We start from the raw sequence: 13,671 nt of genomic DNA, 5'->3' as shown, positions 1-13,671 counted from the left end.
CTGGTCTCCAAACAAACAGACACCAGAAGCTTCTATTCTGTCCTTTGCTGTCCACTGTCCTGCAAAGTACAACACTTGCATTAATCTACAGGGGAGGCTCCTGCACTTCTTCACACTCAGTCCACAAAGTCCCTGCCCATAGACCTGCCTCTACACTCCCCCGCTTCATCTCTGGCTTGACTTTCTTGCTGTTGGTCATAATGCCAAGTCCACAGAGCTAGACTAACAAAAGAGAAAAAATTAAAAAGCTCTAGCAACAAAGGAAGTGAAAGCTGTGATTCAGCAGGTGGTGATTCCTCTTTGGTAAGACTAAAAACAGACACATGTTGATTGGCCTTTTAAGGTGCTCTTTCACAAACCATGCTCAAAAGTACACAAGAACAAAGCATTGTTTGTTCCTCTCCACTCTCTAAGTAAAGAATTTCTTTTTAACACCTAACCTAAATTTACCATCTTTTAGTTTTATGCCATTCCCCTTTTTAAAAGACTGAATGATTGTAGAATTCCCATTGCTTAGATAAAATGGTTTGGATAGTACAAATGTCTGTATGTGTTGGCAACTGGAATAACACAAGGCTCATTGGAATAGAACCAGTAGCACATGGATGTATATGCACGGTTTATGCACAATATTAAAACACAAACAGCAAAACCAATAGTTCAAGATCTTATGACTGCTATGCCTTCTTTAAATGGTTGCAAAGAAGTGTGGTAGGGATTCTTCCCCACACTTAAGTCCCCTGTAAAATCTTTAGTATGCAATTTTTTTTCCAGACAAATACATTTATTTGTGTCCACTGCACCTTCTCTTCATTGCAGCTGTACACTCTGAGAGGTACCATTTCCCTTCTGGTGCTTCTATCAGTCCAGCACATCCATAACGGGACAATTCCAAAATAGGATACCTGATTACAAATGAGGTAGCGTGGCTCATTTGGATCATAGGTCTAGTCAACCCATCTATTAGAATCAGACTCTGGATTACTGCAGTTTGCTGGGAAAGTTCTTGTGCCAGTGCAGATGAAGAATACAACAGAAATGAAGAAGAGGAAGATGATGATGACTGCTGCCTTTTGGATTTGTTACTTTTGCTTTTTCTTCTATTTTGTAATCTTTCTTTGATGAATTTAATGTTTGCATTCACGTAAATTCCAGAGCTGATAATGATTATCCAGTCAAACCTCTAGATAATGAAAATTTTCTTCCAAGCTGGAGATCATTGTTCCTAAATAGCTGACTTTTAGACCAGATGTTCTTCTTCCTTCCTTCATTTGCACTGTGACTTGCACTGCTAGAGCTGCTGCCATGGTAATTGACCCCAAGCCCTTAAGGTAATGAGCCCAAGCTATACAATCCCAGTAGTTGAGAAGAGTTTGTATTGTACGCAATGTATCCAATTCCAACTGTCTCTTCAATATCTCTGTGATTCCAGCATTGTCTGCTTCAAGCTCCACTCCAAATTTAGCAAATTCCTTGTCAAGTTTTCTCACATGATGGTCTACCATATCATAAATTTAATTAGCCAGCTGTACTTTTTCATCTGCATCTTCCAAAGCCTTATAATAATTGTTTTTGATTGATGTTGTTTGTTCTTCCCTCTATTCAGGTTTTTTTTTCTTTATGTTCATTAAAAAATCATTTATCTTCTGTTCAAGCTGATCCATTGCATTCTGCACACGCAGGTTCATCCTGTGCATTTCAGTGAACCTGTCATGAAGACTTATGGGCTGCTGCTTGATCGTGTCCAGATACAGCATGGCAGTGGCTGAGCTTCTCACTAACAGCAGCTCATCCCTTCCAGTATGGAAGGCTCAGACTCAAGGGTGAGCAACGTGTTCCTGATGTATATTTTGCTTGTGGTGACAGTGATCACCATAAAACAATTATCAGACGAGAACTGTCCATCTTCTGGTGAAGAGACACCTGAGGAAGTCCTGATAGTGTGGAGAAGAACCTCACTGTGTTTTTAGATATTCAAGAGAGAGGAAACATCAATGATACCAAGAGGAGTTGAATTTTAAAGTTCTACTGACCCTCTGAATTGCTGGGGAGATGATCTTCTAGCCGTAGAAAATGAAGGGACCTTGAATGAGCATTTAGAAGAGAGGTCTGTTAATATCATCAGTAAATGCAAACTGTGAAAGGCTGATGCAAAACCTTGAACACTGCAATAAACTGTACAAAAGGAATGTCATCAATTATTAGAAGTTACCGGTCTGAATATGATTTAGTCCAGTTAATTAGACATGAACTATGACATAGCTTTGACATAGCTTTCATCCTGCCACCATGCCTTGTGCTGGGAAATGTTTTGGACGCACAAGAAGATAACACTTCCGCAATCTTAACCCAAGCTTCTGGTGTTACTGCAGCCATAGAGATCAATTTTAGCATCTGCAACACTCTCCTTCCTCTTGCCTTTTCCTTTTATAATTCATCTCCAGAAATAGGCATCAGGCACTCCTCTTCTGGCAGCCTTTCAGCACACTTATTCTTCCCCATTTTCCAGACTTGGGGGGTAATGTTACTAATCATAGACTCTCCTGTGACTTCAGGAGGAGCAGAAGCTCCTGCTGGCTCTGGCATGTTTTCTCCTTACAGAGACAAACCAGATGGGAACTCCTGTGACACTGTCTCTGTTATAGCTCTGTTACATTACTATCTTACTAAAAATACTTCAGCAGATGCAGAGCTAATTCATTCAGCAATGTAAGGCTTTGTCCACACTCTAGCAACTAAATAGTAACTGGTGAACTATAAATCTGACAGTATCTTTTTGCTCACTGTTTCTCAGTGTTCTTCAGCTGGTGACCTTATCTGCATTTACCAAATGCACACTGAAAGCACAGATAAAAAGTAAGATATAAATATAGATATAAATGTACTTTCCTAGGGTCCTATCACTGTAGTTGTAGTTGAACCTCTTACATATGTGCAATATATACTACCCTTCTCGGTACCATAAAGTGAGGTAAGACAAAATAATGTGATGAGGAACATTAATTCAAATGATGAAAAATAAACAATATTTTCTTTACTGGCCAGCGCAGTTTGGTTGTACATATACAAACAAGGTCATAAATAACCATTCTTGCATCTTTCTCACTTCTGCAAAAGGAAAGCGCATGGGATTTGCTTGAAGTTTCAACCTCAACCTGCTGTTACAGCAAAGGACCTCACAAAGGAGGACCTTACAAAGGAGGACCTCACAAAGGAGGACCTCACAGACTGCTAAGGATGAGAGGATTTGGCAAATAGGGGGAGCGTCCCATTTTCAGTCTGTCACTCCCCCTCACTTTCACCAGAAATTGCAGCCTAATCAAGCTCCAGCAACCAGCCTGAAAAATCCTACTCAGTAAAAACGTCATGCTTTCAAGGTTCAGCAGCAAGTAAATGCTGACCACAATGTGGTAACAGCAATAGAAATTCTTGCTAGATGTAAGAAAAAAAAATACTCCTCATAATGTCATTGCAGTGCTGCGACAGGAGCCCAGGCACAACAGGAAACTCGCACACAAAAGCAGCTGAACAGAAAAGCTCTGAGCAGTCTCATCCAGATAGGGAGCCATGAGCCCCTGCGGCTGGACTAGAAACATCAAGTGGCCCTGCCCAGCCTGAATTACCATATGGTATCAAAGTTTGTACTCAACTTCCAATACAAACATCAGTGAAATTCTCATAAGCATGAATGCATTTTATATTTCTTTTATTTTAGCATCAGCATTCTTTTTTTCCTTTTTTTTCCTTTTCTTTTCTCTTTTCTTTTCTTTTCTTTCTTTTCTTTTCTTTTCTTTTCTTTTCTTTTTTTTTTTTTTTTTTTTTTTTTTTTTCTTTTTTTTTTCTAATATAGTCATGTTTAAGAATCCCACTAAAAGAACAGAACTTAACCACAGCATGAAGTGGACATTATGCACACTGGTTATCATGAAAATGTTTAAGTAAATCCACTGAAAGTAATTCAAGAAGAAAGTGAGGTATCACAGCCCTCTATGGATAAAGAATGGTGCAAAGAGCTGCTTAGTGTGTCTGAACTAAGCAATCTTACCACAGCCCATGAGGTCGTAGTGTCCTCCCTCAGCCTCATATCTCTACTGCAAAGTTCACTTCCTTCACTCCTGCTGCTACTGGTTCATGTCTCCTGGTTCATTCTGGAATCTTGAAAGGATCCTGTCCTCTACAGCTGGTGGCAGAAAAGATTTGAATCCAGAGGTCTCTTTTCCTTCTTACTTGCAGAGCTTCAGCAGCTTCACAGCATCCTCTGCTGCCAAAGAACAGAATCAAATTAAAAATGGCCTAAGCCTTTGAGCGAATGTTATCACTTTACACCCTTATTCAAACCCAAATTCAGACAATGAAGAGAAGCAGATAATGAAGCCCCAATTCATGTTAGGGACATCACAAAGGCAAGGGTGATCTCTTGGATACTACTGGTGTAAAACATTCCTTAAATAACAGTAACTCAGTGTTACCAGGAATTGTCACATGCTATCATACAAATCTTACAGGATCAGGCCTTCAACACGGCTGTTACTTTTCTCAGGATGATTCTGATGCGGGCCCTCTGTCAATAATATGCATAATTTATAAAATATTATTAAATCTGCTTCTTGATTGGAAAGAAAACTCTCACAGCTCAGTTCAACACAGTACCCACAGTTGTCACTTACATGTTGGTTTGAGGAAAACTGTGGTTTTACTTGTTTGCTACAGCCTTTGGTCATTGTGGCTGTCCTTCATTGTACTGTCTCATGGTTGACGTAGCTCATTTCAGAGCAGCTGAGAAAAAGAGAAAATCAGTTTAATAGACACAGTGCTGATACTAGCAAAAAAATAAATGAATGAATGAATGAATGAAAATCAAACTTGGAACTGTAAATTGGTGCTACTTATAGCCTTTCCACATCTGGCTCTATGATAACCATACCTCTTATCACTCTTATTATGTGGGACACACTGAAAACAGTATCTCCTATTTATTTCCATGGAAACTACAACAGATACAAGGAGCACAATAACAATATTTGACAGAGAAAATTCTTGGATAGAAAACAGTGTTTTTCAACACTGGCACTACGATTAGCTGTGCATTTTCACCAGCAGTGAACAAGAATGCAGCATTTGTCAAAGTCTCCACTTGTGGATGTGACCACTGTTGCTGTCACCAGTGCTGGAACGTACTGCCCACTGCCTCACTGTGCTCACATTCATTGTTTTATCTCCAAAAATGTTCATCAAATACCAGTGATGGTCACTGAAGGTCAGTGGGGGCTTTTTTTCCAGGTGGAGGAATTCAATTCCACACCCTTGCTTCATCTGCACTCCTATGCCAGATGTCATTCTGTCAGACTGCCCCTCTGCTGCCATCTGTCGCACAGCAAAAACATGTAAAGGAACATTGGTGGGAAGGTTCAACCTCTGCTGCCATACCACCATCTGCTCCTGACAGCATGGGCTGACATAATGAAAGAGGAGGCAATACTTTCAGAATGGCTCTTGTAGAAGAAAAAAATAATAATAATCAACAAAACTGTACTTCAGCTTCAGTGATTGAAAGGAAAGTGTAAGCACATATCCTCTGAGATCTCTGGGAAGCATTCTGACTGCTCTAAGCAACTTTTCCACAAGTTGGCCAGGCATTTACAAGACCAGCAGTGAGCATGAAAAGCAGCTATGCAGCACACAGACACATCTTCTCCATGCCTGAACCTGCTAAAGTCTTGACTCATACCACAGATGCTCTGCAGCCGTGGTGACGATCCTACCACAGAGAAATGTTTTACGTGAGAGACAAGTTGGCTCCTGCCTTCATGCCATGGCGACTGCCGCGCATGACTAGTAACGTAGACATCGCAATTTGACCTCACAGACTTTGAATCATTAAGGTTGGAAAAGATCTCTCAGATCACCTATTCCAGCTGTCGGCCTATCCCCACCACGCCCACTAACCGAGTCTCTCAGTGCCGCATCTACACGGCTCTTGAACACCTCCAGGGACGGGGGGAGGGACTCCGCCACCTCCCTGTGCTGTGCTCTGTTAGTCTGCAGAGAAACGTTTCCTCATGTCCTCCCCAGCACGAGAGGAATCACCTCTCGTCCTATAAAGAATTCTAACGAGTGAAATAAGACACAGAAGAAACAAGAAAACGGTTGTGCTTTGGGGGTCGTATTAAAAAAAAAAGGAAAGAAGAAAAAAAGAGGACGCTATTGAGCTCTATCTGCTCCGCCCCGCCCTGCCCTTTCTGCTGGGATCCCGCCCCACCGCTGTCAGTGGCAGAGCGCCGCTGGTGCCCGTCATGGCGGCAGCCGCGCAGTTGCTCCGCGGGGCCGCCCGCGCCCCGCCCGCCCTGTGCGCCGCGTCCCGCCGCTGGCTGGGCTCCGCGCCGCCGGGGGTCCCCGCGGTCCGAAGCGGGCGGCGCTGGGCTGTGGCGGCGGCGGGGGCGCTGGGCGGGCTGGGGCTAGGGCTGTGGCGGCGGCGGGCCTCCATGGCGGCGGCCGAGGAGGAGGAGGAGGAGGAGGAGGTGCGACGGCGATTCATGGCGCCGCCGGTGAGCGGGCTGCGGGAGCTGCGGCGGCGGCGGCGGGAGCTGGGGAGCCGCATGGAACTGCTCATCATGGAGACTCAGGCCGAGGTGTGCCGCGCTCTGGCGGCGCTGGACCCCGGCGCCTCTTTCGCCGTGGACACCTGGGAGAGGAAGGAAGGTGCGGGGCACGGGGCGGCCGGGGGCGGCGGGGCGCGGGGGGCTCCCGGCCCTCGGTGACCCGGTGCGGCGTTGGCAGGCGGAGGAGGCATCAGCTGCGTGCTACAGGACGGAGAGATCTTCGAGAAGGCGGGCGTGAACGTGTCGGTGGTGTTCGGACAGCTGTCCGAGGAGGCGGCGCAGCAGATGAGGAGTAGGGGGAAGGTCCTGAAGGCCACCGAGGATGGTAAGGGGACCGCGAGGGGGAAGGGAGGGAAGAAGGGTGCTCCGATATATTATTTCAGAGGAGATTCAGGCTGGATGTTAGGAGAAAGGTCTTCTCAGAAAGAGTGATAAGGCACTGACACAGGTTGCCCACGGAGATGGTGGAGTGACGGTCCCTGGAGGTGTTCAAGAGCCGTGTAGATGCGGCACTGAGAGATGTTTTAGTGGGCACGGGTTGACAGTTGGACTAGGTGATGTGAGAGGGCTTTTCCAACGTTAACAATTCTGTAATTATCCCTTTTTTGCATTTTTAGGACAAATGTAGAAAAAGGCTTTTAATGAGGCACATAAAAAAATACGTGGATGAGAAGCAAATTTCACACAGAGTAATTATTATTGTGAAATTTGCGTGTAGCCGAATGACAGCTTGAAAACTAAGATAGATAGCAATGTTCCTTAAAAGGTAATAAATGAAGTTATTTGAAAAACTCTAGATTTTCTTTCTGTGCATCTTTTTACCTAGGAAAACTGCCTTTCTGTGCCATGGGTGTAAGCTCTGTTATTCATCCAAAGAATCCTCATGTTCCAACCATGCACTTCAACTACAGATACTTTGAAATTGAGGAAGCCGACGGTAAGAACTAGAAGTCAGTGCAATACACTTGATGTGTACCACTCTGTATGAAGGAATTGTGACGACATGGCTAGGCTAAGAGGTTAAGAACCAGAGGACTTTTTTTGCCAGCTGTGGCAAGAGCCTGTTGAGTAGCACTGCTTCCTGGAGTTTAATAGAAGAAAGGAATAATGGTTTATTTTGTATTGTACAAATAGTTGTTCTTGGTGAAGCACTAGCAATGTATTTCTGTTTGGAAGGTGGGCTTTTTGGTTTGTGTTTCTTTGTTGGTTTTTTTTTTTTTTGATGTTGTTGCTTGCTTCTCTCCTATAGGAACTAAACAGTGGTGGTTTGGTGGTGGAACGGACCTCACTCCGACTTACTTGAATGAAGAAGATGCTGTACATTTCCACAAGACTCTGAAAGAAGTTTGTGACAAGCACGATCTGAAGCTGTATCCCAAGTATAAGAAATGGTATGTGAGAGATGTACTCAGATTCCAAATTTTGTGAGAGCAAAAAGCAGCGTTAGAAATTGCCAATTAAGTGTATTCTAAGAACAGTAGGTTCTCTTCTGCCTTCTGGTGTCAGCAGATCCTAGTGAAAATCAGCGGATACGTACTCTGGGACAAAATGTAGTTTGAAGCAGTCTCTTATTTACAGAAGCCTGAGAGAGCTGAAGCTGAGATCTGTAAACTGAATAAAAAAATAAGCTGACTCTACAGATTTTGTAAGCCACAGACCTCATTAGGCATCTTAAATGTTCTTTTTATCCTCTGGTGTCAAACTAGGATGAGATTTTTGCCTCAGAGGCCTGTGGACTTTGGACTTGCACTTTTTCTGCTTACAGTGAACTCATGGTAAATGTGCATGTCTAAATTCCACTGAAGTTATTCTTCATTCATCATGTCTTTCATTATCCTTCTTTCTTCCTTTTTTTTTTTTTTTTTGCAGTGTTGTTAAAGGAGCTTCTCCTTAATGTAGAAGCTTCATGATTTTGGTGCTTAGTTTTGTTCCCAGTGTTACGTTCACATAGTGTTCAACAGTGTATTCTCTAAAGATGTGAACTTTGAATGTTCTTCTTGAGCTGAGAGATGTAGTTGACAGGATCCTTCCCTGCTGTTCAGTGGGTGCTTGCTGCTCTGTCTCTGATAATCCTATCTGCTGCAACCTATGGTATCCAGAAAGGACGGTTAGCCTTTTGTCACCTACGAGGTCTTGCCTGAGGACTGGAGATAACGTGGGTGTTGTAGTTTGGGTGTGAACCACTTAGTCCAGGAGCACACCTTAACATTTTAAGATTACAGACTGTCTGATGGATTTTTTGCGTGCTGCTTCAGAATGCCTACCCTAATGGTCATGTTGTTTGCAGGATAAGGAGGCAAGCAACACCAGCAGCTGGAGAACAGAGAGATGGATGTCTGTTCTTAGTCTGAGGGGCAGCTCAAAGGAGGACATTTGTCCATTGTGTCCAGTGGACAAAGGCGGTTTTCCCAATCCCAGCATGAGCATTTGTTGTAAGCAGCAGCTGTGTAGGGGCATGTTGTTCTCATTGCTGGAGGACTGTGAATCTCCTCTGTGCTTCTACTAATTTGTATTGCCTTTTTTCCATCTTTTCTCAACCAGAAAAGGTCTTGTTACGTTTGCCACTTTGCCTTCCTGATCCAGCTTTAAAGCAGCCTTTTTTTCCAAACTCTTCCTGCTGCTATAAAATAAAAAAGCTGATCATCTCAGTGAATGAAAAAAAAAAATAACTTAGGTTATCTATTTCCCTTCCTCTATGGCTGTGCCAATTATACTGCTTGTTAACAGTAACTGTGGATGGACACATGTATGGTGTGCTAGTCCTAAAGGAAGACAGGATTTCCTTCTTGTTGTTGGGTTCTGCTTCCCTTCCATTTCTGCCCCTAGGTGAAGACTTGCAGGACACGGTTGCCTAAGCAAGTTGAATGTGGATATAGTGAATCAGCTGACTTACAGTAATTGCATACCTATACGCTCCCAATGAATACAAAATGGATTAATTTTCTCCTCATTATAGGATAAGCCGCACATATTCATAAACTTGACAGTGAGCTGCGAATCGCCAGTGCTAGAATGACTCCATCTTCCAAACTTAAACTGTTATAAAGTTTTTTTTCAAGGAAGGCTGCCTCGCTTTTTTTTTTTTTTTCCTTCCCTGTTATTGACTGGCCTTTTTATCCAGTCTTGGGTTTGCTGATTTTTTTTTTTATTATTATTTTTATTTTTTAATTTTAATGCAGGAAGTCAATTTTCTCACAGTAATAGCAAAAAGAATAAAGAGATTATTTTTAAGCTTACTGGTTCATTTCACATTTGTCTGAAAGTAGTACAAATAGTCTGGGATCTGTATATATTTCAGGGAATGAAATTTAGAAAGATCTGTTAGGGTGAGCTCCTCCTCATAAGTAGAGAATATGGATTAGATGACTGTTAGAGGACTACACATGAAAATGTCTCCATGGTCACTGACTGTTACACATTCAGTGGCCACAGCTTTGCGATGCCCATTTAATCAGAGCTTTCAGTGATTGCATTCTGCATGGGGCTGTACAGTACTGCTTGTAACAGTCTGTGCAACAGTAAGGCACGTGGCACTGTGAGAACTGACTTCCCATCACTATTTCGCTAGTGCTGTCCTGTGCCAGGTAGCAGATAAGGGTTTTTTTTCATGGGTCCTATTAATAACTGTCTGCTGCCCCATCTAGGTGTGATGACTACTTCTATATCAAGCACCGTGATGAGCGAAGAGGGATTGGAGGCATATTCTTTGATGACATGGACTCTCCTTCCAAGGAGGAAGTATTCCAGTTTGTACAGAGCTGTGCCAAAGCTGTAGTGCCTTCTTATGTTCCCATTGTAAAAAAGCACTGCCATGACTCCTACACACCAGAGGAGAAACTGTGGCAGCAGCTTCGGAGAGGACGGTGAGTATCAAAGGAGCAAAAGAATACACGGGAGGTGGATGAGACTGGTTAGAATAAAATGAGCTAGTTCTTCATGGTCACAGGGCTTATGTACTGAAGTGCATTTTATACCCTGTCATGGCATGGGGCAAGTTCACTTCAGAGTTGCAGCGTTTCTGTGTACAGAACAATTCTTGATGTTCAGTGCTAGCTTGCTGGGGAGATGCTAGAAAAGGTACTAGCACACCCTCATCTGTACCTCTTGCTCTCCTATGTTGCAACAGCATAAGCAACTCATACAAAATGCTGCTGTTTCTCTCAGATTCCTTTATAAAACAGGAAAAGCTGCTGCATTTAGTAACAAGCAAAGGGGTGCACATGTGCACAGTGTCCTGAATCCCACCTTTGGCAGACCAGTGATATGCCCTGTCACATGAGGAGCATAAGGGTAAGGGAGTCATGCTTACTATTCAGTAATGAAGCTAAGCCCCAGGAAGGCACCAATTTACCCAACAGTACTTTCAGTTACTTACATATATACTTAGTCTGATTTTTTTTTTCACTGAAATGAGTATGCCATGAACTCTTTGCAAAGGAACAAAGAGGGGTTTTGTTTTTCTGTCAAAGCAAAAAGTCACTGGAACTTAAAAGACTTTTGAGGATGTATATTACGATGAAGGACCATTAATGCTACAAAAGCTAATCAGTCAATACTCTTGTTTCTGTTCTATCTGAGCATATGGAGAAATCATATATGTGCTCTGTGCAAAAATAGGAACTATTTGCTTGCTGCTTTTTCTGCAAAGAAACCTGTAAAAGTGGCATGAAGATGGCATAAACATTCCAGTTTCAATTATGGGCTTACAGCAGTAACCCCCAAGTAAGCCATCTGCTTAATTTGGTGGAACTGTTTCTTGGGGCATTGGGCTTTCAGGATCCATTCTGTGAATGGAATTTGGCAAACCTGGTAAGATTATAAGGGGAAGTAGCTGCTTCAAGCTGCATCCAGGACTAGCTCAGCCTGCTTATTGCACTGAACCAGCCTGCAGATTATTGGGCTAGTCAGAGCTCTCTATTTCTGCAGATATTAAGGGTCCCTCTCTTTCCATTTGTCTCTTAGGTGCTAATACCTCCATACTGGTTGTTGAGGTAAACCCTGCAGAATTGTCACTGCTCTGTTTGTATGCTGAACAATTGGCTTCAAAGTGGGGTTCATTCTGACAGTCAGTATGGTTGAAAACCTGTTTTTGTTTGATGTCTGCTGTCTGAAGAAAGCAAAATCCACTTCCGATAATAATTGTTCTTTTGCTGCATCTTCGCTCCCCATAGATATGTGGAGTTCAACTTGGTTTATGACAGAGGTACAAAATTTGGCCTGTTAACACCAGGATCAAGAATTGAGAGCATTCTTATGTCTCTGCCACTGACTGCAAGGTAAGGGAATAGTTGTATGGAGTTACAGGTAGGCACTCTTCTTACTAAAACACTTTATAGGATTAAATCAATGGTCTGTTTTGGTGTCTAGTCTCTTAACACTGGTTGGTTCATGCCTGATACAAGAAGTGGCTAAATATATGTGGGTCCTTGTCTGTTCTGCTACGCTCACTCATTCATCAGTAATATATGGTTTAGTTACTTTTTTTAATGCTTACTTAGTGCCTCTTGATAGATTTCCCCTGCTTCCTCTCTGGGTGTTTTTGTAGTAGCTCTTTGAAAAGCACGTGAACTTCTGGCACTCTTGACAAGCCTGTGGCAAGGAGTTTTACACTTAAATTGTGTGTTGTTTGAAAAAGTGCCTGTTTTCTACTTGCAGCCAATGATTGTTTGACTCTTCAGATTTTCTTCTTGTTTTCTCTGTAACAGCTCTTATTTCATAGACTTCTGTTGTTACTTATCTACCTTCTGAGCTGATAAGTGCCCTTTTTTAAAGGGCACTTTATATGATAAGTGTTCCACACTTTTTGTCACATTTGCTACTTTTCTCTAGCCAGTTTTCTTTGTCCTTTCCAAGCTGGGGATAAGGATCAGACAACAGAAGCTGTATATCCGAGATGCAGGTTTGCTGCTGGCTCATACAGAGGCATAAGGATGTTTTTTGTTCATTATTATTAATCTTAATATGCTGCTTGCTAGTTTTGAGATGGCTTTTTCATAGAACAGTTAATACACCACAATCTTACCTGGGCAGTAAAAGTTAACTCAGTCTCTCAATGTGGGTATTTCCTCTCTGTGCACTGTTTTAGAACAATGCCAAATTGCACCTAGCGATGTTTAGTTATTTGGCCTGTAGCTTTGCATCCTTAGGAGAGGCAACTGCAGGCAGCAGGGCAGTCTGAATGCATTTCCCCTTTCTCTGCAGGTGGGAATACATGAACACACCTCCAGAGAGCTCAAAGGAAGCTGAAATTCTAGAGGTTCTCCGCAATCCCAAAGACTGGGTGCACTGATGTGGATTGTGAAGAAGGTGGATTGCTTATACTGAGCCATTACAGAAGAAGAGGAAAGCCTACAAGCCAGCTCCTCTGAACTGCTGCTGCACGGCGTCTTAGTATAGCTATTTCTACTCTTACCTGGTGCCTTAATGATGATGCTGTAGTCTTGTTTTAACTTGCAAATATGTGACCTCTTTCTTTAAGAGTGATCAGCTGATGTTGTCATCCTTTGTTGATGTTGCCTTGTGAAGGACTGGTGATACCCTCCCAGGGCTAGTGTGCATGCTTATGAACTTCCTCAACTGATTTGTGTGTGATTGCAAAATGTTAAACTACTGTGAAGCGTTCCCCCAGTGGAATTAAAGCACTATCTGTGCCTAGATGGCACTGCTTACTTGAGAACAATGTTGGGAAATTCTAGAAATATTTTTAAGAATAAAGTGAATATTTGGTATGATTTTAAGTCTTTGAATTCACGTTCGTGAACCTGTGAAAAAGACAGCACCATGTTTCATCTGGAGGTGGAGAACAGTGGAAACTGGGTTAGGGTCCCAGTGGTGCCTGCTGGGTGCAAGAGTTGGCTGTGTGCTTTAAAGAGAAGCTCTTGAGTGCTGCTCTCACTAGTTCTCTCTCACCTGCGATCAACCACACCAGCACTTCCTCTCTGCCCACTCCTTATCAGGAAGGACTGGGTTGGGCAGGAAGCTGCTCCAGCTGCTATCCCGGCGCTGCGAGACTGGCAGCCATTCTCACTGACAGCCGGAGGTCCGGCCCGGACCCACTGCTTTTTCTCTCCCT

At 43.0% G+C, this 13,671-nt stretch overlaps 1 protein-coding gene and 1 pseudogene across 1 annotated transcript; one reads left to right on the top strand and one right to left on the bottom strand.

The window, feature by feature from the left end:
• Positions 1 to 784: 784 nt before the first annotated feature.
• LOC122155622 lies at positions 785 to 5,848 on the bottom strand (annotated as a pseudogene).
• Positions 5,849 to 6,293: 445 nt separating this feature from the next.
• Positions 6,294 to 13,330, top strand: CPOX (coproporphyrinogen oxidase). The gene is made up of 7 exons (XM_042810867.1): positions 6,294 to 6,699; positions 6,778 to 6,924; positions 7,426 to 7,536; positions 7,849 to 7,990; positions 10,244 to 10,462; positions 11,771 to 11,875; positions 12,801 to 13,330. Exons 1-7 carry the CDS (start codon positions 6,294 to 6,296, stop codon positions 12,886 to 12,888), a joined length of 1,218 nt encoding a protein of 405 aa, XP_042666801.1. The 3' UTR covers positions 12,889 to 13,330.
• The last annotated feature ends 341 nt before the right edge of the window (positions 13,331 to 13,671 follow it).

The sequence above is a fragment of the Centrocercus urophasianus genome, unplaced genomic scaffold (assembly GCF_019232065.1).
Source record: "Centrocercus urophasianus isolate 14NV4802_14NV808 unplaced genomic scaffold, USGS_Curo_1.0 seq_12, whole genome shotgun sequence".
NCBI lineage: Eukaryota > Metazoa > Chordata > Aves > Galliformes > Phasianidae > Centrocercus > Centrocercus urophasianus.
The sequence above is the reverse complement of the archived record's forward strand: the minus strand, read 5'-3'. Positions and strand labels throughout refer to the sequence as shown.